We start from the raw sequence: 25,881 nt of genomic DNA on the forward strand, positions 1-25,881 counted from the left end.
ACAATTCAGGGATACGCCAGCTAATAAATCAAGATAACTAAGGAAACAGGATAAATACAAGATTTGTTACAAAGCACTGAATAAACTAAACTATTACAAACTGAACTGCTGACGAGCTGGCGCTGATGCTGAGATATGTGCTGACGCTGAATCTGTTTTAAACATTATCATATTTCAAGGCTTGACCTTTCAATCTCCCCCAATATGATGATGTTCAAAACAAACTAAATTAAGACACCCCTGGAAAGGAATGCTTCATACTCAGCTTCAGCTTCAATTTTAACTGGCCAGTAAGGACTGTCCAGCAATTCCTGTCTTCTGTTCAGCAGCTCCATGGCGATAAGAATGTGAAATTCTCCGGATAGATCTTGATGACTCATGCACATTTGCCTTAAGCCAACAAGGTGAGTGGTTGGAGCTTTTGGAATCTCAGAAGTGCGCTGAAAACACATTCTCCTGTTTTTATCAAGGTAGAACATCCCGTGTTCAGGAGCTGAGATGAATTGATGCTGAATCGGATCAACACCGAGAGGAAGAGAATTATTAATCACTTCAGCACCGAAGTCTAGAACCAATACATCTTCACCATCAACATGAAACTTGGTCCTTCGAGATCTAGAAACTGACGACCTTTGGCCTTGATGCTGAGGTCGTTCTTTGGGAACAAGATCCAAATGCTGAACCTTCTTGATCAGTAGATGAAGAGCACAAGTCAGTTCGGAAGAATGAGTTGAGGTTTGCTTGGATGCCAGATCAAGCAGTTCCATCCATTCCGAAAACCCATATCTGATCAGCTCTCTTTTGACAACCTCAGTATATGAATGCTGAGGACCTTGACGAGTAATCAACAACGAAAGGATTTTCTCGTTTCGAGGTTTGGAAGCTTTGACCTTGATGATCTTGTCACCACACATTCGCCGATTGAAAACATCTTCAAATCTCTTTCGATCAATCCGGTCAAGAACACTGTCAGCCTTAGGCTTACTAGAGCCAGTAGGAGGTTGAGAAGACTGAGCCTTGGACTGAAATTCCAGGAACTTCTGCATCTGAGCTTCAAACGATCCCTTGGCCTGAAGTTTGTGTTGAATAAGGGATTCATCAGCTTGAGCAATGTTCTTTAGAAGCTGAGCTCGATTGGCTTCATCAAGAATTTGCTTGACTTGGTCAGGGGACATGTTCCATTCAATGGCAAGGTTTGAAATACTGACAATGGACTTGGGTTTCTTCACAGACGAAGAATTATCAGTTTGAGAATGATCCAAGTCAGTATCTACTGCCTTCCGCTTTCGAGACAGCAGATGAGATTCTTCACTTGCAACGTCTGAATCCTCTCCTTGGACCAGAATGATGGGATCATCAATATCATCAGCTAGTATTGGATGAGATTCTTCAAGGTCATCTGAGCTTTCTTGCTGAACTGGAATGAGAGGATCAATGAAGTTCATGTCAAGAATTTGACATTCGTCATCAGGTTCATCATGCTCACTGTCTTCAAACAATTTTTCAGTAGCTTCTGGACTATTATGCCCCGCAGAATCAGATTCACGAACTGGGTTGGGAGATACATGCTGAATGATAGTGTTGTCAGCATCAGGTTCTGTGTCTTTCTCATTTGGTTCACCATCAGCATGAGCATTTGGTTCACCATCAGCATGATCATCAGCATCAGCATCATCATCAGTATCTCCCCCTTTTTTAACATCATCAAAGTTGGGACTAGCGGGAGGAGTAAGTAGGAGAACCTCCTTGATTTGTTGAACATCAGCCTCAATGCGAAGCAGACGCTGACTCATGTCCCGAGTCAGTGACAGCAGTTCAGAAAATGCTGAAGCGGGAATTTGAACCATTGAGGTACCTGGGACAATTGGAGAGCTAGGAGGCATCCTTGGAGAGAAATGGTGAGCTGCTGGTGACGGATGCTCCCCCTGAGACTGATGCTCCCCCTGTGAGGGATGCTCCCCCTGAGATGGATGCTCCCCCTGAGGCATCGAATCCTGTGGTGCTGAGAAGGCTTTACCAGAGTCCGAGATGATGTGATGAGACAGTTGAGGGGAGAAATGATCGCCATCAAGATGCTCCACCTCTTGATCAACATGATCCATATGATTACCATCAGCACCTCCTTCATCAGTGTCAGCGGTGAGAGAAGGCACAGTGTATGGATTGACAATCCATTCTCTCATCCGATCGGAGATTCCAATGTCGGTATCTAAAGGATCATCCTGATACATACGAACTGACATTCGAGGACATTGGATTGGATTCCCAGAGTGAGAAAAGTAGTCAGCAGCGAAGAACTTGTCGAATACCAGGGCAATCCAGCGTGGAAAGGGAACATGATCAGCACGCACATTTGCACGTAGAAGCTGAACAAGCTGATCAAAGAAAAGTGCCCCATAATCCAGCCTTTTGTTGAGAAGAAGGGAGCAGACAGCTTGTTGCTCATAATTGCTCAGTTGGTCACCACTACGAGACTTGTGACCCACACACTTGCATAGAGCTCCAGTGAAAAACTTCCAGCCTGGGGTCATGCACTGACGCAAAATAAGAGCTGATCAAGTACCAGCCTTTGAGTGATCATAGCCCAGTTGATCAAACATGCGTTTACATCTTTCAATAGATGGAGGTTCAGAGAAGGGTTCGAAAATTGGTAACCTTAAAGCAGCACTGAGAAGTTCTGCGGTGATGAAGACGGAGTGTCTTCCATGGCCAATGGTTCCGGTGATGGCGTTGTTTTCTTCATTAACGGTTGCAGTGTAGTAGAACTCACATACTTGTTCTGGGAAGAACTCGGATGGTACATCGCTGATTGCATATCGAAGGCGACAAGAAGCCAAGAAATTTACGAAATCATCGAGTCCAAGACCTCGATGAACCTCTGGAATGTCTGGGTTGAAGACTACATTGGTGGCCTTGATGTGAATGGGAAGAGGAGGAGAGTTTGGGGCAGGAAAGACCCTTCGAGAAGTTGAGGAGTATGTGAACAGAGATGCCGCCATTGGAGAGTATTTGAGAATTCTGGGGTTTCTTAGAGAAGTTCAAGGTTTTTGGAAGGAAAAATTAAACCAAGGGAGAAAGAGGTTTAAATATGGAAAAAAAAGGTTTTTAAAAGGTAATGATTATCTTCTGATCTGCTTGATTATCGTCATTAAGGATAACGGCACATCGTAACAACCTGTCAGAGTAGAATATAGCCGTTGGATAAAAGAGCCGTTGACTGAATGTGAAGCGTCAATCAGTGTTTGCGGAAGCGCTGAGCTCAGTGTCACAAAAGTTACATGCTGAAGATATTTCTCCGTCAATTCAAGGTACAGCTTGCTTATTCAGGGCTAGCAAGGAGAGTGGTGCGTGTGATAGATACTAGTTACATTATCTAACCATCGGCACTGAGTTTTGTGACTTCATCAGTGAGTGGTGTATCTTACTGAATCATTAGACACTGAATAAGAGGAGGGTAAAGAATGGATTTTTGCGTGTGATAAACCTTGGTGTTTTGGTCTAACCATTGGCAAAGATTTTTAGACTCTCATCAGCGTGTGTTTTTGCACACTGAATCACAGAATCAGTGTAAGATTGGTAAGAAGGGATAGTTGCGTGTGATAGATCTTGGTGTTTTGATCTAACCATCGGCAAAGATTTTAGATTCTCATTAGTGTGTGTTTTGGCACACTGAATCACAGAGTCAGTGTAAGATTGGTAAGAAGGGGTAGTTGCGTGTGATAGATCTTGGTGTTTTGATCTAACCATCAGCAAAGAGTTTCAAGTCGTTATCAGTGTATGGTTTAATACAGTGAATCATTCAACTTTTATTTATAAGATTTGAGGAAGAGATAGAGATAAGAAATCAAACCAAAGTGCTCAGTAGCAAATATCATCAGTATGTCATCATCAGCACAATGTACATCAGCTTATAAGACAAAATCAAACATTAGTACAATTAATCATCAAAATCAATTACAAGGAAATCATTCCCAGTTCTCCAATAATGTAAGCAGTTGATTGAGAATCCAGTGCCTTGTCACTTGAGAACATGTCAAGAACATATATATCATCTTTTCTACTTGCTGAGAGTACGATGTTCTTGTCAGTGTTTACAACTCTGCCTTCTTTCTTTGTAAAGTGAACTTCATAGTCAGCATCACACAATTGACTGATAGAAATAAGTTTGTGTTTGAGACCCTTAACATATGAAACGTTTTGTAAAACCACGTTATTGCATTTGATGTTTCCATATCCCTTAGTGAACCCCTTTCCATTGTCTTCATAAGTAACTGCAGGACCAGTTTTCTTAACATAATCTTCCAGGAGAGACTTTGATCCTGTCATATGCCTTGAGCAACCACTATCTAAGTACCAAAGATGCTCCTGACCCTGCAGTGCTGAGAAACTAGTTAGAACACACTGACCCATTCGAAGATGGGTCATTCACAAAGTTATTTGATAATAAATTATAACACTCCTTAGGAAGACAATTTAAAGAGTTTGACTTAAGAGTCCATTTTTCATTCCTAACTTTAATATTTTCAGCTCTTGAGGATGATTTATCAAAAGAACATTCACTGATCTTGTGAGAGGAGTCACCACATCTGTAACAAACTCTAGTTCCAAAGTTCTTCTTGGTGAGCAAATTTTTTGATTTAACACATTTTGATATGTAAGATTCACCAATAGAGCTTTGAGTCTTTTTGTTTATCACTGAGTCACGACTGAGTTCAGTGTCAGAATGAATTTGATCAGTATTAGAGGAAGAAATATCAGTATCTGATTTTGACTCATTCACAGATGGATTGCAATCAGGGAAGTGCTTGAGTTGTTCATGAACAGCATGAAACACTCCATTAGAGATAGGAAAAGCAATAATATTCTCAGTTAGAGGGGTTGGTCTAACAAGATGTGTAGGATAAGAGGTAGGATCAATTCCAGTAATTTCAACATTACACTCAGTGATACCATCAGAATTAATAGTACAATATTTGGTGGTTGTCGAGGCTAACACAAATAATAACCCTAAATATTACACACTAAAATAGTGTATAATGGTAAAGGGATCGAATCCACAGTGATTGGTTCAGTTTATAACTCTATGAAAAATCTCTTTGTAAAAATACTTGTAAAATGACAATAAAAATAAAATGGGGGGTTTTGATGTTTTGAAATACTTGAAACAAAATAGAATTAACTATGATTTAAATAGACAAATGCAAAAAAAATAAGAGTTTGATGTAAAATCAATAAGGGAGAGATGGTTGACTTAAAGTTTCCTCGCTTTGACTTTTGATGAACATATCATTAGAATCCAATGGTGCAATACTTTGATTTAAATCATTAATTTGGCTATAGTAATCCAAGGAGCTTGAGATTACCTAGACTTTTCTTAATTGTTGAAATGGCTAGAGAAGCTCATAACAATTTCCTTAGTCAAAGTCACTAATTCCAAATAGCATGTAATTAGTGAAAGTCAACTAGCATTAAGAACCAAAAAGTCACCAAATCCAAGAGGGGTCAAATGCTTTCACCACCATGTTGGAGGAAATGTTTTTATGATTGTGTGAAGCAAAAACAACACAAAAATCATTTGTTGCTTGCTAATTTGAGGATCCTTTACTTAATCAAGAAATTAGCCAACTAATCACCACAAACACATTTAAACTCATGAACTAAAACATACAAGTAGTGATAAGATGTTAAAACACAAAACATTCCCATAAAGATTTAAGAACATGTTCATGGATTTTTCAACATTCAACAAAAGTTCAAAGGATTAACCAAAAGTCAACCAAGATTAGTTTAGCCAAGCATGGCTAAACCCAAAGAAACAAAGTTAGAGAAAATTGTACCAAACATTAAGCAAGAATCAAGAGGTAAAAATATGATGTTCTTCAAGTGTTCTTGGCCTTCAAAAGTCTTCAAAACTCCAGAGAGAATCTCCAAAAATCGGATGTCCAAGAGTCTCCAAAAGATGGGCACCAACCTTCCTCAAATAGCCTTCCAAATGGATTTCCGAAATTGCCCCTGCAGGAGGTTGCGCGACCCACGTGCTGCTGCGCGGGTGGGTTGCGCGAGTGGTCCCTGGATGTAGCATCTTTGAGGTTTGGGCCTCCATAGCTTAGCCCACTTGGTCCAGTTCGAGTCCAATCAGCTCCTAGCCCATTTTTCTTCAAGTTTTCTTCAATTTAAGCCCAATTTGGCTTCTCCAAATGATTCATAGCTCGCAAACTCGCCCGATTAATAATCTATGCATGCTTGAATATACTCCCGCATCTTGCAAATTTAAATGTTTATTTCTCTCCAAGCCTTCAAATAATCATCAAGCTCGCTCCATGCATCATCTCCGCCACCCATCAAGCCTAAGATCCTTGTTTTCCACCAATTCCCATCGCTTTCCATACGTCCCGAACATTCCCGCTCCACTAGTCTCCATGAAATCTGCAATAAAGCTCACAAAACTGGAAAGTACCCGAAATTGGACATAAAATAACAAAAAGGAAAATATGCATGGAAATTATCTAAATTATGAATGAAATATGTTAAAATAAACTATAAAAAGAAGTAAATAAAATGAACTATCAATATTCATCAATTAAACTTTGATTAATAAAAGAGTTACTGACAAACTTATTTTTGAAATTATTTTTCATCTCTTTCATGGAATAGACCTCAGATTCCTTTTCTTGTGAGTTAAAAACCTTTTCAGCTTCTGCAAAATTACCCCCAAGAATTTTTTCACAAGAATGAGGAATTTGAGCTGAAATAATATAATTGGCATTCTTATGATATTTTGCCCAAGTATGGAGCACAGTTTGTTCTTTAATCAAAAGATTTTTAACATCGTCAATTTCAGCAGACAAGGATGAATTTGACAAACTGGTAATTCTAAGATTTTCCTGAGTGGACTCAATAATGCTATTTTTTATGGATATATCAGTTTCAAGAAGATCAATTTGATTTTGCAAATTTCTTATGATTTGATTCTTCTTAGAATTAATGACACCCAAATACTCAAACATTTTGATTTATTTTATTCATTGAATAAGAAACAAAGTTCTTAACCTGGTACATTGAAGAAGAGTCAATGTTGTGCTTCCTGGAATTTTCAGCATCAGACATATCAGTGTCAAAAGTACTTTTGTCTTTATCGGGACTATCCGGGTCCTTTATTTTGACCATGAGACACTTGACTTCATCATCTGATGACTCTTCATCAGTTTTCCATTTTTCTTCTTCAGCTACAAGCACTTTATGTTCCAAATTTTCAGCTTTCAGCTTCTCAATCAGCTTGTTGTACTTCTGCTTCCAGTATTCATCTGTGCCTTGTTTCTTTTGTTTACAATCCTTTGCAAAATGATCAGTGCTCCCACAGTTAAAGCACTGAGCCTTCTCTTTCTTATCAGTGTCAGTTTTAGATGAATCAGTGTCTGAATCACTTTCAATGTCTGAGTCTGCCACAAGCTTTTTGTTGGAGAAAAAAGCTACAAAAGATTCACGCTGAGAATCCTTCATCAGTTCCTTTCTTTGAAGCTTGTATTCTTCATAGTATCGAAGATTTCCATATAGACTTTGTAAGTCCATAGAGTTGATCTTCTCGCTGTTTTTCAGCACATCAACATGATTCTCCCAACCTGCACCTAGAGAATCCAAAAACTTTTGCACTAGAACAGTTCTATGCTTCAACTGATCTAGTCTCCGAAGATCGTTAACAAGAGTATTGAATCTGTTAAAAGTTTGAGTCAAGGTTTCACCTTTCTTTGCAAAAAAATGTTCATACCTTCGGTTAAGATCATTTATTTGAGTAGCCTTGACTTCTTCAGTTCCTTCAAAAGATACAGTCAGCGTATCCATCATCTCTTTTGCTGAGATGCAATTTTGAACCAGCCCAAAGATGTTGTATGGCAATGAGTAGCTAATAGCGGCACGAGCACGAACATCCAAACCATGTTTTCTCTTGTCGTCTGCCGTCCAGTTTTCTTTTGGAGTTTTCTTCATAGTGCCATCAGGAACATTGTTTTTAAGAGGCTGATACATCGGAACATAAGGACCTTTTTCAACGATGTCCAACATGTCTTCATCAACAGATTCCAAGGCATATAGAGCCTTTATTTTCCACATAGCAAAGTTAGTTTCATCAAAAGGAGGGATTTTAGCAGAAGGATGATTTGACGAGTTTGATGAAGAAGAAGATGAAGCCATTTGTTTGATAAAAGAAACCTGCTCTGATACCAATTGAAGAGGCCTTTAGATCAATCGAAATATCAAACAATGACTATGAATAAGAACAAGAGAAATTCACGAAGAAAAACTTTCACTAAGAAAGATAATCTCACAAAGTGATTATCGTGTGCACAAAGCGACAATTAGGGTTTGTGAAAAGCGTTTTTAATTCACAAACCTATACAGAATAATATATACTGCTATTCTAGACGATCCCTACAATTCAGGGATACGCCAGCTAATAAATCAAGATAACTAAGGAAACAGGATAAATACAAGATTTGTTACAAAGCACTGAATAAACTAAACTATTACAAACTGAACTGCTGACGAGCTGGCGCTGATGCTGAGATACGTGCTGACGCTGAATCTGTTTTAAACATTATCATATTTCAAGGCTTGACCTTTCAAGAAGAAATGAACATTGTTGGGAAACTTGTACAAAACTTAATGCAGTTTTTCAATACAATCTAAGAGCGTGTTTAGGTTGAATTAGTAAAGCTAGGTCTAATCAAAGAGCGTGTTTTGGTTAGATAATTTGGCAAGCGAGAGGTATTAGAGCGTGTTAATATCTTTCAGTATTAACTTAGAATAGCAATCACAAATTACATTAAGTCATAATCAGGTTAAATGACAACATTAAGAACTAGAACTAGAAGCACTTTTACAACTTGTTTACAAATCTATTTCATTTTCTGCATGTTTCAAAATTGATTGTTAATTTTTTATTATTTGACTTTTGCAAACAAAACCCCCATTTGTGAGTTGTGACCAAAGTACCTTGTGCAAAAAAAAAAGGTATAGACTTTTGTCCCGCGTCTCTGTGGTTCGACCCTGCTTGCCTTGTACTACTTTTTAGTGCATTAAAGCAGTGTATCTGGAGTCTATTGTACCCCTATCATTTGTTGGGTTTGACACGCCTAACAGTAATTTACCCTTTATTTTTTTATTTTTTTAATTTTTATATGGATGGTCCTTCGGTTTCTGTTACTTTAGTCCGGAGGGTTTTGTTTTATCTTTACCATACTCCCTCGTAGCCACATAAGCGCCACCTCACCGCTATGTTATTTTTAACAAATTTTTATTTCTTTTTAATTTTAAAATTAGAAAATAACATGCACCTAACCAGGGGTGAGCATTTGGACTGTGGATCGGATCAGACCGTTTTTTTGGACCCCCAAGTCGGTTCTTGTTTCTAGGATTTCAACTAAATCGGTCTGGTTTTTTATCGGTCCGGTCCGTCCGCTTCCGGGTAAAAACCGGTTTAAGACCGGCTTATTTTTTAAAAAAAAATTGTATTTTGTAAAGTTCTTTAAACAAACATATCTCATTCGTTTGAAGTCGGATTAACATGTGGTTTTTTCCAACACGTAATTTAAAGTTTGTAGATGATTTTAGACTATAATTTTGTTGTTTTGGGTGTTACAATTGATGAGTTACCTTTTTTCAAAGATGAGATATCAAAGTTGAAATATTTCAGTTTTCAGCAAGAAATTTAAACTTTTGTATTTTATGAAATTCTTTAAACAATCATATCTCATTTGTTTTTAAGTCGGATTAACATACAGTTTTTTCTAACGTGTAATTTAAAGGTTGTATCTTTCTTAACAAACTTTAAAGACTTTTCAATTTACAAACTATCCTTCTTAACAAACTTTAAAGACTTTCAAAGATCTTTTACAACCTTTTTAACGGAATTTTTCTTAATTTTTTATAGGTTCTTTTAAATTCTTTTACGACATCTTTATAATTTTTTATAGAAATGTTTACTACCGATTAACCTGACTTACAAAAAAAAAATATACAATTGCTTTATATTTTTTTATACAACGTTTAAAACTTGAGTTATAATTTTTTTACACTTTTATACAATTATAATACACCTTCTTTTAAACTAAAATATTTTGTAAATGTTTTAAAAACATTACAACTTTTTTATGTGTTTAACTAAGTGTTTATAACTTTTGTAGATTAATAAAAAAAAAATTAGTTATTACCTCTTTAAAAAATAAATTATATTCGTGGACAACTTGGAAACAAATCTATTTTAATAAATGAAGGTTTTTTTTTTGCCACATGTAACACTCTCATTCAATTTGTCAAATGTCATTTTGTGGTTATTTTGAATTAATTTCTTTTCAACATGTAATTTTATGGGTTTTTCTATTTTAATAAATTTCACATAATACATTTTAATGTAGTAATTACAATAAATGTAGTAATAAATAAATATCAATTTCATTAATAGACTTATCTTCTTATTTTAAAATTTCAAAATTAAACCTCATTAGTTTATTTTGTTTATTTATTTAAATTTAAAAGATAAAAAAATCAACTTTAATTATTCATCATTTTTTGAATTTTCCTATAAATTAATCCAAAGTTCTAAATATTTAGACATTTATGTTTAATTTTTTTAAATTAACCCATGTAATACATGGGTCTTACACCTAGTGAAATATTACTTTGCAAGATAACCTTATAGATAAGAATTCAGTTGGAGGAGGTAAAAAAATTGTAACTATCTATATTTTTACTATTTGGTTTCACAAAAAAAAAAAAAAAAAAAAAAAAAAAAAAAAAAAAAACAATTCGGTTTACATGGCTTGCCTATAAGTTGTTTACCTAGGAGGCTAGGACCAAATGTAACGGGTATATATTTTATGATCAGGCCCGGTTTTGTTTTGGCCCAAACCGGTTTATGCGAGGTTCATAGCTGATTACAAGCACATCTACATGTTGGTATCACTTTTGGTATTTGGATGATTTGCTAGTAGTCTAGTTTCTAGTACGACAAATGGACATAGATAAAAAAAAAACTATTAATCGAAAACGATAATATATATGGCCTTATACAACGACATGAATTTAAAGACATGCATGAGCATGATCTCCCATGCATGACGCATAACACCATGCATGTACATGTATGCATCGATCGAGAGCCAATACCTAATGCAGCCAGCATGCATGCATCTCAAGAAACCATTTCTACATCCATAGATTTCATCATACTACACCGAATTAAAGCTCTATGAAAGTGAGAAAGATCTTCAAAAATTCCAGATAGTGGTCGGCAAAACAAGTTCCTGATCATGATCATGAACATCAAAAATCTGATTATTATAATCATCATGAGATCCATGTATCTCACTCAACACATCCCAGTTGAAATCTTCCTCTCCCAAATCTGATTCTTCAACAACTGCTTTTGAAGACGATGACAATTCAATCTCCTTAAATCCACAATAACTTTCGTCACTGGTAACTTTATCCGTTTGCTCATCTTTTTTCAGCACTCCGAGTTGCTGAAGGAACTCATTGAGATCGATCTGAGGCTTCTGGACGCTTTCTTTGAGATGGGTTTTCGAATTCTCGCTAGTAACTTGAACTTGATCATGGCTGATCTGATCAACAATCGAAGAACTGTTGGAGCTGGATGAAGAAGACGACGATACCTGAGTTCTCTTCAGTTCTTCAAGTCTCTGATGGATTACATGAACACTCGGTTGCGCATTAAGATTAAGCAAACCGGTTGCTGGAAAGATAGACATGAACTTGTTGGAAGAAAACCATTTGAATTTGTGTGATTTGTTAAGAGGATTGAAGTTGGATCGAAGATGGGGTAAGTTGAGGTAAGCATCAGGTCCATAAAGTCTTCTGGCAGCTTCATCGTAAGCCATGGCAGCTTCTTCCGCTGTAGCAAAAGAGCCCAACCATAGTCTGGTTCGTTTCTTGGGTTCTCTGATTTCCGCCACCCATTTGCCCCAAGTTCTTTGACGGACGCCGCGGAACTCACAGGCGGCGTTCTGGGGTCCTCCTTTGCCTCTGGTGGGGCCTTTCTTCCATGGTTTGAAGGGAGCTGTTGTTCGACGGCAGTTGTCCATGGTGGATAATTTGAATGAAGAAGGAGATCGGAGGTGAGTGAAGTGAGATAGATGATGGGAGTGAAAGGGCGCGGGGGTTATTATGTATAGAGATGGAGTGTGAGTGTTGGCTCTTGGCTCTTGGGGCTTAAATGTTATCACGTTTCACAAAGCTGTTTTCTTTTTTTTTTTTTTTGCTTTTTGAAGCCCATGTGACCGTTGGATTTAGTAGCCTGTTGTTTCACTATACCAACTTCCTAGCCCAAAAATACTACTAATACTACTTTTTTTGCTTAAATTTATAGCCAATATTATGTATAGATAGAAATTATTATATTTTGATTTTAAATGTAATTAGATTTTTGTATTTTATTTTGGTAAATGAAGTTCGGTTTTTAAGAAATTTCCACCACATACATTGTAATACCTTATTTCCGATTTAACAACTGTTAAAACTATCATGGTTTTTCAGTTACCTATATGACAATGACATGGTATCTACTATATGCATTAGTATATTATATTGTTTCTTAAATGATTCCTTTACGAGTTCAACATGTTATGCACAAAAGTCATTTTAGAAAGTTGAACGCTATTTTTGTGAAGTACATATGTTGCCAAACAAGTTAATGAAAAATTATGTCGGTTTAACACCTCTTAACCGGAATTAATTAGTTGATAAAAAATAAAATGGTTGATTATAATAGAAGATAAAAATCGCTATCATTTTACGCTGTCACATCAAATTATTCTTTGATGGTAAGTTTAATAATATTTAGTTGCCCGACATATTACCAAAACAAACCTTTGTATAAACGTATGTATCTGAGTTTGTTTTTGTTTCTAGTTTATGAGTCAACATTTATCGATTATAGTATTTCAATTAATATACATAAATCAACTCAGATCATATGTATAAACGTATGATAACACAATAAAAAGATAAATAAGCTAATAAGAATAAATAATAAAACTTCATTACCATACAACGTTTTCGTGATATGTTATTTAATAATAATATTTTTTTTCTATCTAATATTCTAATTACATATATACTCTCGCTCCTCGAGTCGGCAACAATAGGATTATTAAACTGAAGAATAAAATATTTAATTCCCTTGGTTATTACATTTGTATATCAAGTTATCCACTTTGTTTTTGTTACTAGTTTATGAGTCAGCCTTTATTGATTATAATATTTCAATTAATATACATAAACCAACTCGGATCAATGCTAATAAAACAAATTCAACATTTTTACTCCCACCGAAAAAATGGTATCAAATGGAACATGAATTCATTCTTTGATCTTTCGTCTGTGTACGAAAAATAAAAATTTATTGTGTTCATTTTTGGGAACCTCAAGGGCATGTCTAGGACTTGAATGAAGTTAGGCAAGTAGTTGACTAATTTGTCTCGTATGAATGAATGCATACTCACTCAGCTGTGTCATTGGATACTCTACTTGTGGACTTCATTCGCTATCTCACACACACACAACACACACTATGTATATCTATCGAGAGAATAATAATATGTATATATGATGTAGAAGAAGCACCTCAAAACATTGGAAAGAATCACGAGCTCTAGTGATTCACATGTTCCCCTGACCACTCACGGTTTCAATCCCAATCCACATCACTTTTTTCCCATGCATTTCCATGCACAAATTAAATTAACTAACATTACCATTTTTTTTACCAATCAATACTCCCCTAAATAAACTATTCAAGTGGATCTATACATCACATGTCTCATCATATTTACAACATACAGCACAATCTTTCACAACAAACAAAAAAGACCCAAAAAAATATTTACATATAGTCTGCTACAAAAAATATTATTCTTCTAGCAACCCCTGAGCTTTGCACAATTTTACAGTCTTTGCTTCTTTTTGGCAGGGCTTCCTTTGCATAAGTTTCTCCATTTATCTTTTAAGTCAATTGTAGTACGACTTTTGTGGAACACATCCCCTCCAAAATCCAAAATATCCTTCCATGGAAATCCTTTGCTATTATTATTACTCGAAAATCTCTGCACCCCTTCCTGATAAAAGTTTTTTAAAAAAATCACATCAACTAAATAAACTCTGATTAAAGTTTTATAATATTCTTTTGTTTAAAAAAAAAACCTTTAATATCTCCACCTCTGACATTGTCCATTGGAGTTTGTTTCGCCGTATTAAAGGAATTGTTGGAGATGTGCTACAAATTAGAATCAAGGTTCATAAAAGTCAACCACAAAGTCAATCTAATCTACAAAATAGTAAAGTAGGATGCTATTTTTTGCAAATTTTCAAGGTGAAAAACTTACTACTGTGGTTTTTGGTCACGGCATCTTCTTGAGTGAGTTTTTGACACATGGCTTTCGTTTTCATTGCATTTCTGTTTATGCTCATTTGGTGTGCGATCTTCTGTATCTCTCCTCACAGTATGCCCATTGACATTCCCTTTGACTTTTTGACCCAGAGCTTCAGTTTGTGTTGACTTATTTGGTCTATGTTTGACTGCTGAACTCATAAAGGCTTGTAAGTCTTTTCTAGCCAAGGAAGTTTTTTTCTTAGCTTCAAGATACATTGATATTGCATGAGAATATGCACAAAATGGGCATAAAAACTTTCCATTTTTGTCAAGTGTGGTAGTAGTAGATCCCAAACAGCTCTCGTGAACTCTTAACTGACAGGTGTCAGAACTACAAACTAACAACTCACCACCATTGTTACACTTCATACAAAGACATATTTCAGTAGAGTCAATTGTAGCCATGGAATCTTGACTCAGTGTATGTTGAGAGTTCAAGAAAGCTTCTTTCATGGCAGCAATGTTAGTCATTTCATCATCACATTTCTCATCGGTCAACTCTTGTTGACCATGGTCAGCATTTAGATCATCACAATTCTGTTCAAGATTCTTTGATGGAGTCTGGTCATTGTGATCCATCAATGTGTTCTCCTCTAAGCCTTTTGCAGGGGGTTCTTTAGGTATTTCATTTTCTTTTCTTTGAATATGCTCTGTATTTCCTCTAGTGGCATTGTCTACATCATCAGGATTCTGCAACGGGCTTTTTGGTAATTTGTTGTTTTCGTTTCTAAGATTCATTGATGCCAAATCATCTTTAGATACTGTAGTTTGGTCATTAAAATGGACATTGACCTCAGGGAATGTATTTAGACTATTTTCAGGTATATTTATGTTTTCTAAATAACTCCTCTTTTTCAATGATGCAAGAAGCGGATGACTGCCTTCAAGAATTTCTTCTTTAAGCTGTTTAATTATACATAAGATAAACTTTTTTGATAATTTATGACAAAATGCATAAAAAAAGAAACTATTTCCGACCTTTTCCAAGGGGCTTTTGGGGAGAGAAGCCCTTTTATGAATTACAAAAGGATGAACATTCCATTTTTGCCTTTCTGACTCTGTCATCGGTTCAGATGTCTGTTACATTTATGATATGATAAAATAAGTTGAATATATAGTTTCCAAGAGAAATTATTTTATTAGACTTGTTTTTACTTTTCTAAAAAATAGTCACATTACCTCCTCTAATATCCTGTGCAAAACATCTTCACATTGCTCTGATGGATCGAAAGAGATTTTAGCATTTTGAGTAGAATGAGTATCAATTGTAGCTTCATTGCCATGAGTAAACATGCTCTCTAACATTCTCAAGGAGACCACCTCCCTTGAATCTTTTCCTAAATCATCAGAAATTGCAAGAGCCTTTTTTACCACACCTAAAACATTGAAGTATGACTATTATACTAAATCCATTTTTTTGATGAATATATTACAGGAGAAGTCTAGAGAACATATGGAAGGAGATAAAAACCATACCAATTAAAATAGATGGATCGACTTGCTTAAACATTGCAAGGGATTGAACAACCCAATTCCATGCCATTACTGATGCAATTGAAGACTTGGTGGACATGAAAATCACTGTTTCAAAGTTTCAATGGTGTGTTCTTTCTCTATGATTGGATGACTGAGTTCTACACCATAACTGCAAAAGTTTCCCCAAACATCCATTAAGGTAACAAATTCATGTTTACATGAATTCTTTTACATGTATATCACTATTTTGCCTACTTGTTGAGCTTGTTTCATGCATTAAGGTAACAGAATTTCTTGGATAGTCATTCATTCCCTATGGGGTTTAATTGTTTCGGAGCATATATGAAGTAATAATTAACAGTTAAAAAAAAATCCATTCTGCTGGAACAATCATTGCAAGGCAAAAAAGATAGATGATTCACATAAATCGTCAATAATTTACAAAAGTTGCTTCCAATATATGTCGAAAACAATAATGCGATCCTATAATTATCCAACAAAATCCTAGGAGAGCTAATCCTAATCAGCAACATGTAACTTACAGAAAAGTGTTGCGCAGGAACAATTTAGCAAAACAAAAGCAAATAGCACATGAAGCCATACAGAAATCATATGAATCTAACAAAAACATGAATTCGATTCTAAAATTAATAAGATAAAAGAATAATGGAGCAATTGCAGGGAATATCGATAGGGTTAGAAATGTAACCTATTTTGCATTGGAGATTATTGAAAGATAAGATACCCCCACAGTCAAGAAACCATCATCCAAAGGTTTATTCTTTCTGGTAGTGTAACGAAGGAAGATCGAGAATTTAGGGTTGCTACTAGGAAGCGAACAGTGAATACAGACAGGAGATGCTTCTGTGGTAAGCCTTCAGGATTTTAATAATTCTCGTTTTTATTGGGCGTTTCCAAGTTCAAACCAGAGCAAACATCAAAATACTACTTGTTTTGTTGACATTTTGTTCGGATCCAGTCAAATATTGAAAACATAAACAGAAAAGAGAAATTAGATACGTTTTTTTTCTTCTTTGTTTTCTTTGAGTAAATTAGACGAGTGGTTACTATGGTTTAGGTAATTTAAGTGTTTGGTTTCTCACTTGTTTTTTTTAACTCGGAAGGTCTCTACTGTTTATTTGTGTTACGTCCTTGGTCCCTGTCTTACATAAAAAGACTATTTTGTCATTGATTTTTTTAATATATTTAAATAAACATATTCTCAACCTCACCCCCCTCACCTTACCTTATCTACCTCGTTATTTTTTCATATTTAAATAATAGTATTTTTAGGTAAGATAGGGACCGAGTGTGTAACAAAAATAAACAGTAGGGACCAAACGCGTTAAAAAAATAAATTAGGGACCAAACACGCAAATTACCCCAAACCATAGGGACCATTTGTGTAATTTACTCCTTTTCTTTTGACCCTGTACCTTATACAATTGTGACATGCTCTTCTTTTGTATAATTAATAATATTTTAATTTATATCTTAATAATTTTAGATGGTTAGAAAGATATATAAAAATAAAAATATAAGGATATTTAATTTTTTGAAAGGAAAATATACATTTTAATTTTTAATAAAAAAATATTGAAATCTTTTTTTTATTATATAATATAAAGAGTTACTGGCACCAAAACACTATAAACTTTTATATATATATATATATATATATATATATATATATATATATATATATATATATATATATATATATATATATTGTTATAAATTCAACGTGATTAAGATATGTTAAAAATAAACTAAAATAACATACTTAAAGAAACTTGATGGAGAAGATTTAGAAAGATATCAGATATTTTATCTTTCGTGAAAATTGTCTACCATTCTTTTTACAAGAGCATGTTATATATATACAACAAAACTACCTATCATACGTAATATAAATAGTATGACATGATATCTTTTACCAATTCACCAATTATTGGTGTCATTCAATAATTTACAACACTCCCCCTTGGATGACACCATTTCTAATTTAGAGTTCAGTTTTGAAGTACTGCCTCATTAAAAACCTTGCTAAAGAAAACCCAGTGGGAAAAAAAACTTTAGCGAAGGAAAAAAGAGTGCAGTGTATAGTTGACTTCCCCTTATTTAGACATCTGTTACATTATATTCTATGCACATGTCGCATTCCAATGCCATGTACATGTTTCCTGAAGGTTGCAGTAGGAAGTGCCTTCGTAAAAAGGTCTGCTACATTGTTGCTGGATTGAACATATTTGATTTCAACTTGATGATTCTTTATAAGCTCTTGAGTGTACTCAAAAAACTTTGGAGGTATATGTTTTGTCCTGTCGCTCTTGATATATCCTTCTTTCATTTGAGTGACGCATGCTGAGTTATCTTCATATATCAAAGTTGGACCTATGTCTTTTTCAAGTCCACATGAAGTTAAAACTAGTTGTGTCATCGATCTCAACCATGTACATTCTCTACTAGCTTCATTTAGTGCAATCACTTCAGCATGATTTGAGGATGTGGCAACAAGTGTTTGCTTTTGAGAACGCCAGGAAATTGCAGTACCTCCATTCATGAATACGTATCCAGTTTGAGATCTAGCTTTATGAGGATCGGACAAATAACCTGCATCTGCATAACCAATTAAGCCTTGTTTTGAATTGTTAGGGTAAAATAACCCTAAATCACTAGTTCCTCGAAGGTATCGAAAAATATGTTTGATTCCATTCCAATGTCTTTTTGTTGGGGCTGAACTAAATCTTGCTAGCAAGTTTACAGCGAAAGAAATGTCAGGTCTAGTACAATTAGTAAGATACATAAGAGCTCCAATTGCATTTAGATATGGCACTTCTGAACCAAGGACTTCTTCATTTTCTTCGCATGGACGAAATGGATCCTTGTCAATATTTAATGATCTAACAACCATTGGAGTGCTTAAAGGATTTGCATTGTCCATATTGAAACGTTTCAAGACCCTTTCTGTGAAATTTGATTGATGCACAAGTATTCCGTTAGGCATATGCTCAATCTGTAAACCAAGACAATATTTGGTTTTTCCAAGATCTTTCATTTCAAATTCTTTCTTTAAAAGTTCAATCACTTCAAGGATTTCTTTATTCGTTCCAATGATGTTCAGATCATCAACATAGACTGCTATGATCACATATCCAGATGTTGTTTTCTTAATAAATACACATGGACAAATAGTGTTATTTTTATAACCTTTACTTGTCAGATAATCGCTTAAACGATTGTACCACATGCGCCCAGATTGCTTTAAACCATACAAAGATCTTTGTAATTTTATAGAATACATTTCTTTGGGGTTTGTACTTAACGCTTCAGGCATTTTAAATCCTTCAGGGATTTTCATATAGATATCACTATCAAGTGATCCATACAGGTAAGCTGTAACAACATCCATAAGACGCATCTCTAAATTTTTAGATACTGCCAAACTGATTAAATATCTGAAAGTGGTTGCATCCATTACCGGTGAATAAGTTTCTTCATAATCAATTCCAGGTCTTTGAGAGAAACCTTGAGCAACAAGTCTGGCCTTGTATCTTACAATTTCGTCTTTCTCATTTCTTTTTCGTACGAAGATCCATCTATATCCTAATGGTTTCACAACTTCTGGTGTGAGGATAATGTTCCCAAAAACCTTTCTCTTGTTAAGAGAATTTAATTCAACTTGCATAGCTTCCTTCCATTTAGCCCAATCATTTCTTCTTTGACATTCAATGACAGATTGTGGTTCAGGATCATCATTCATAATATCACATGCAACTGAATAAGAAAATATTGCACTTATACTATCAGTTTCATTTTGGTCACATATTCTATTTGGTTGACCATAATTTTGTGCATCATTCTCTTTTCCTGGGGGAATTTGAATAATTCGTGTTTCTCCAGGAACACTTTCCTCATGATCTAGTGCATTTTCTACTCCTCTTCTTTTTCGTGGGTTCTTATCCTTAGAACCAAATGGCCTTCCACGCTTCAGGCGTGTTTTAGACTCTTGAGTGACTTTATCATCAGATTGTCCTTGTGGAATGTCAATTCGAGCTGGAACATTGACAGCTGGTATATATGATTTAGTCACCCTTTTTGTGTCAGTAAATGCATCAGGTAATTGATTTGCCATTTCTTGGAAATGCATTATCTTTTGAACTTCCATGTCACATTGCCTTGTGCGAGGGTCAAGATATGATAAAGAAGGCTCATGCCATGACACATCCTTTTCCATAATCTTCTTTTCTCCACCTAATGATGGGAAATTTGCCTCATCAAATTGACAATCTGCTAGGCGTGCTGTGAAAACATCACCTGTTAATGGTTCAAGATATCTTATAATAGAGACTGACTCATAACCAACATATATTCCCAACCTTCTTTGAGGACCCATTTTTGTCCGTTGAGGTGGTGCAATAGGGACATATACTGCACACCCAAAAATTCGCAAATGGGATATATTTGGTTCTTGACCGAAAGCAAGTTGTAGTGGAGAATATACATGATATGAACTTGGTCTCATGCGTATCAATGATCCAGCATGTAAGATTGCATGGCCCCAAACAGAAACAGGAAGTTTAGTCCTCATTATCAATGGTCTAGCTATTAGCTGGAGACGTTTAATTAGTGATTCAGCTAAACCATTCTGTGTGTGTACATGAGCAACTGGATGCTCAACAACAATTCCGACAGACATACAATATTCATTAAATGCTTGTGAAGTAAATTCACCAGCATTATCAAGTCTCACTCTTTTGATAGTATAATCAGGGAAATGTGCCCTTAATTTAATAATTTGGGCAAGAAACTTTGCAAATGCCATATTACGAGTTGATAATAGGCAAACATGAGACCATTTGCTGGATGCATCTATTAAGACCATAAAGTATCTAAATGGTCCAGATGGAGGGTGAATCGGTCCACATATATCACCTTGAATTCTTTCTAGAAATCTAGGCGATTCCCTTTCAACTTTCATTGGAGAGTGTTTTATAATTAACTTTCCAAGGGAACAAGATGTACATGGTTTTATGCTATTGGATTGAGGGAACTTTTGGTCCTTCAATGGATGCCCATGTGTATTCTCAATTATCCTTCGCATCATTGTTAATCCTGGGTGGCCCAACCTATCATGCCATAAACCGAATGTCCCAGGATCACAATGTTTTCTTTCGATTACCATATTTGATTCAATCATATGTATATATGTATAATGCAGACCAGAATCAAGTGTTGGTAGTTTTTCAAGCACACGATTTTTGTCTATAATGTACATATATTTCTTATTTTCAATGGTCACAGTCTTTGTGTCATATCCTTTGAAATATATATCATTGAAACTTAATAAGTTTCTATTAGACTTTGGAGAAAATAAGGCATTTTCTATACAAAAGCTTGTACCATTTGGTAATATAAAATGGGCTTTCCCGGTTCCCTCTATCATGTCTGCAGGACCTGATATTGTATGTATGATTGTTTTTGTTGATACTAATTTTGAAAAATATTTCTTTGATTTCAGAATAGTATGTGTACTACCACTATCTGCTATACAAAGATCTCCAATCTTTTCTTGGTGTTGCGCTCCAGTTGGATTCATATTAAACTTCACATATGAAAGGAATAATAAGTGAATAAACATAATAATAATTATTATTAAAAAGAAAGTTCATTTATTGAAGGAAAAGCATTACACAAAAAAAACCAAACAAACGAAGGAAAAACAGTTTTACTAGAACAATAATAGATTTTCTTTTTAGTTTATGTCTTCCATGTCATTGCAGAAATCAGCAACATTTAGCGGAGTGAATTCAACATTATCAATGAGGTTTGCTTCTTTTCCTTTTCCTTTAATGGACTCTTGATAAAGTTGACAAAGATGTGCAGGTGTGCGACAGGTCCTTGACCAATGGCCTGTGCTACCACATCTATAACATGAACCATCAGATTTTTGTGATGTCCCAGTGTCATGCCTTGCCACTCTGGCCTTATCTTGTGTGTGGACATTGTTTCTTTGTGAATTTTGGTAATTATTCCTTTTCTGGCCACGACCACGATTATTACCTTGTCCACGACCAGAATTATGGTTCTGATTATGGCTTTGGTTTCGATTAAAATAGCCACAACCTCGTCCTCGACCTCGGCCACGACCGCGCCCTCGTCCACGTGTATTGTTTTGATTACCATCAGTATTTGTAGCATTTGCTTCAGGAAGTGCTACTGATTCTGTTGGACGAGATTCATGGTTTTTCATCAAGAGCTCGTTGTTTTGCTCTGCAACAAGCAGGCATGCATTTAGTTCAGAATATCTTGTGAACTTTTGCATTCGATATTGTTGCATCAAGGTAATGTTTGTTGCATGAAATGTGGAGTAAGTTTTCTCCAGCATATCTTCATCAGTAACTTCTTGTCCACAATACTTGAGTTGTGAACATATTCTGAACAAAGCTGAGTTGTATTCATTCACTTTCTTGAAGTCTTGAAACCTCAGTGTTCTCCATTCATCTCTAGCATTTGGAAGTATAACTTCCTTTTGATGGTCAAATCTTTCTTTCAAAAGATTCCAGAGAATACTTGGATCAGTAACATCAAGATATTCAAATCTCAACATTTCATCAATATGCTTACGAAGGAAAACTTGTGCTTTTGCTTTGTCTTGTGCCAAGCAATTATTAAATTCGTATATAGTATTTGAGATTCCCATGGACTCAAGATGCATTTTTACATCTATCATCCATGGCACATAGTTTTTCCCACTAACTTCAAGTGCTGCAAACTCGAGCTTTGCAATGTTGGACATAATGTAACTATAAATTTTAAACAAAATAAAAAAAAATTAAAATTAAAATCCATTTATTTCAATAAATATTACACAAAAAAGAAGCGGTAAAGCTAACATTGTATACAAGCCTAAAAGTAGATGAAATTCCATATTATCTTCGATGTTAAGAATTGGGATGAGAAGTAACATGACTATCATAGTCATGATTATCACAAAAGGGTGAATCATCTTGAAGCTTGATTTCTTGAAATTGATTTGTTTGATAGAAAAGAGAAAATATTTGTTGTGGGTAAAATAAACAGGGTAAAGATGTTTATTTATAGTAAAAAAAAAAAGAATATAGCCGTTGTTTTTGCTGTTTATAACCGTTACATATATATATTATTCGTTGTGTGTATATGTATTCTATAAATCATCTAATAACACTTATAACCAATAAATAACCTTACTTGGTATAATTTTAATAATTAGAAACATAAATAAATATTAGTAAATGTTTAAATAAAATTAATAAGAGTATCTAAAATATAAATAAACATTGACATGTATAAATATAATTTAAATGTTAGTATGCATAAATAAAAGTTAGTTGCATAATGTAAATGTTAGTTTGCATAAATAAAAGTTAGTTGCATAATGTAAATGTTAGTTTGCATAAATAAAAATTAGTTGCATAATGTAAATGTCAGTATGCATAAAAATTAGAGTACATAAAGAAATGTTAGTATAAGAAAATAAAAAAATGGTTAGTAGTCCATAATGTCCATAATGTATAATTTTATTAATTCATTAGTATTATTGTTAATTTAAGATGATGGAGGTTTTTATAATTAATATTGTTTTTACTAAGTAATACATACCTTGATTAAGATAGATGTGATTTTCACTTGTTTAATAACCTTGATAAGAGCTTTCGTGCTGATAACGTGTTATAAATTCAACGTGATTAAGATATGTTAAAAATAAACTAAAATAACATACTTAAAGAAACTTGATGGAGAAGATTTAGAAAGATATCAGATATTTTATCTTTCGTGAAAATTGTCTACCATTCTTCTTACAAGAGCATGTTATATATATACTACCTATCATACCTAATATAAATAGTATGACATGATATCTTTTACCAATTCACCAATTATTGGTGTCATTCAATAATTTACAATATATATATATATATATATATATATATATATATATATATATATATATATATATATATATATATATATATCAAATATTTTTTAGACTAACTACGTAGAATACCCATTTTAAATTGTTTATTGTAAAATAACGTATTAAAAATGGTTTTTTTTATGTTTTAAAATATTTATTGTTAACTAGATGGTCAATTGATAGATGAATGCATATTTTTATGTTTTAAAATGTTTTTTGTGCGATCTTATGATCTGATTCAATCTTACGATCACGATCTTGCGAAACAGAAAACAATCATATATAAGATTCCGATCTTAACAACCTTGATTTAAATGATTTTTTTACCTTTTAAACCATTAAATTAAAAAATGATGTCATTTTCTCTTCTAACTTAATAAATAAAGATCATTTTGCCGCTTGTCATATTATCCTTCATGTTGACATATCATTTTCTTGTAATTTTGATTTACTTATTTTCCACTCATCATTATGTGGTGTTTTTCAGTTTTTATAAAATGTCATTTAATACTACTAATATAAACTTAATAAGTCGTTCTACAATTAACTTTCTTTCATAATGTAATAACAATACATTTTTGGCGATAAACATAACAAAGCTTATTAAGACTTTCTAAAAAAACATTTTTTCCTCAATTTATTTCATAAAATTATGTCTATATACACATTTTGTAACGTCTCAAAAATTAAGGCTAAAAACTTCAATTTTTAGAATAATAAAACAATCTTTCAAAACATGTTCATAAAACCATAATAATATCAAACTATAACCAAAACATTCGAATACATCAAAAAAATGCAGAACAATGTGGTGTGCGCGATGCGATCAACCCGAGCTATTCCTCTTGGATCCGGAAGTATCTGAAACATAAACTAAAAACTGTAAGCACGAAGTTTAGTGAGTTCTCCAAAACACCACATACCATAGATATCAAACATATAACGGGCCCTACCTAGCATCGAGCCCCGCTCGGAATAGATCTGTTAGAAATATGAGATGGGCCCTGCCTCATCACATTCATCAGGCCCCGCCCGGTATACATATAAACACATGTAAGAATCACAAAGACAAATAACAAACAATATACTCATCAGGCCCCACCCGATATACGTATCAAATATCATACATGCAAGAGTCACGAAGACAACTAGCATCCTAATCATTGTATACCATGGGCCGACATTGGTGTCTTCGACCCACCAAGCACAGTGAGGAAACCCACCTCAAGCTGCTGAATATCTCAGATAAAAGCTCAGACTGTTGATCTGGGAAATCCCCTCGCTAACATCATCAAATAATACCCAATTAATAATTGGTCCACCACTCATACTAGAATCCTATTCTGATATCCAACACTTAGGGTAAAAGTCCATTTTACCCTTTCTTCACTTGGCCTAAATCCGAGGCACATTCCAAAAGCACCAAAAAGCCCAATATGGACCAACTTCCTAAATGGGCCCAAAACCCATCATGGGCCTAAATCCAAGAAGGCCCTAGGCCTAGCAATGACCCAAAAATCAGAAGGCTAATGGCCCAATGGGCCCCAAAACTCTTCTATCCCAAAAGTGGCCCAAACTAAGAAAGTCAACCGAAGTCAACGGTAGCTGAGTACACCTTGCGTACTCAGGCTTACGCCCTACACACAATAATCACTATGCGTTGCGTACGAGCTAGGTACACCCAACATTCTACTAAGTGTGCAAGATCGGGGATCAGGCAGCATACACGCATCATAGACATAAGTACGCCTAGCGTACGTGCCCATTAAGTGCTTAATACTTGCAACCAAAAGCCTAAACTTCATATCCAAGTCTTATTAAAAACGTCTTTATTGAGCCTTTGTGTGGCTCAAAAGGACCCAAACCTCACTTTTAGCATTCTACTTTCACCATAATGACCTAAACACATGCATGGTTGATCCACAACCATCAAGATGCTAACTTTATGGACTAAGGACCTCAGAAACATCAAGAGAAGCAACCCCTAACTTCTAGAGTGGAAGGAATC

The 25,881-nt window shown here is 34.7% G+C and overlaps 3 protein-coding genes across 6 annotated transcripts; all 3 read right to left on the minus strand.

Annotated features, from left to right (window-relative positions):
* Positions 1-11,030: 11,030 nt before the first annotated feature.
* Positions 11,031-12,163, minus strand: LOC111878648 (dehydration-responsive element-binding protein 2F). The gene has a single exon (XM_023875158.3). The coding sequence runs from the start codon at positions 12,093-12,095 to the stop codon at positions 11,262-11,264; it is 834 nt and encodes a 277-aa protein (XP_023730926.1). The 5' UTR covers positions 12,096-12,163; the 3' UTR covers positions 11,031-11,261.
* Positions 12,164-13,733: 1,570 nt separating this feature from the next.
* Positions 13,734-16,855, minus strand: LOC111878643 (uncharacterized). Of its 4 annotated transcripts, XM_023875153.3 has the most exons (7): positions 16,626-16,852; positions 15,917-16,085; positions 15,620-15,816; positions 15,419-15,517; positions 14,394-15,343; positions 14,212-14,284; positions 13,734-14,126 (listed from the first exon to the last, which is right to left on the minus strand). In XM_023875153.3, the coding sequence occupies exons 2-7, from the start codon at positions 16,011-16,013 to the stop codon at positions 13,956-13,958; spliced, it is 1,587 nt and encodes a 528-aa protein (XP_023730921.1). In that variant the 5' UTR covers positions 16,014-16,085; positions 16,626-16,852; the 3' UTR covers positions 13,734-13,955. The 4 variants fall into 4 exon arrangements, with proteins under 4 accessions (XP_023730921.1, XP_042753989.1, XP_042753988.1 ...); XM_042898055.2 differs by having other exon boundaries at positions 14,394-15,517; positions 15,620-15,777; positions 16,626-16,855; XM_042898054.2 differs by having other exon boundaries at positions 14,227-14,284; positions 14,394-15,517; positions 16,626-16,855.
* A 4,816-nt stretch (positions 16,856-21,671) lies between these two features.
* Positions 21,672-22,901, minus strand: LOC111885952 (uncharacterized). The gene is made up of 2 exons (XM_023882194.2): positions 22,822-22,901; positions 21,672-22,722 (listed from the first exon to the last, which is right to left on the minus strand). Exons 1-2 carry the CDS (start codon positions 22,899-22,901, stop codon positions 21,672-21,674), a joined length of 1,131 nt encoding a protein of 376 aa, XP_023737962.2.
* Positions 22,902-25,881: the final 2,980 nt, after the last annotated feature.

The sequence above is a fragment of the Lactuca sativa genome, chromosome 9 (assembly GCF_002870075.4).
Source record: "Lactuca sativa cultivar Salinas chromosome 9, Lsat_Salinas_v11, whole genome shotgun sequence".
In the NCBI taxonomy this organism is placed as follows: Eukaryota; Viridiplantae; Streptophyta; class Magnoliopsida; order Asterales; family Asteraceae; genus Lactuca; species Lactuca sativa.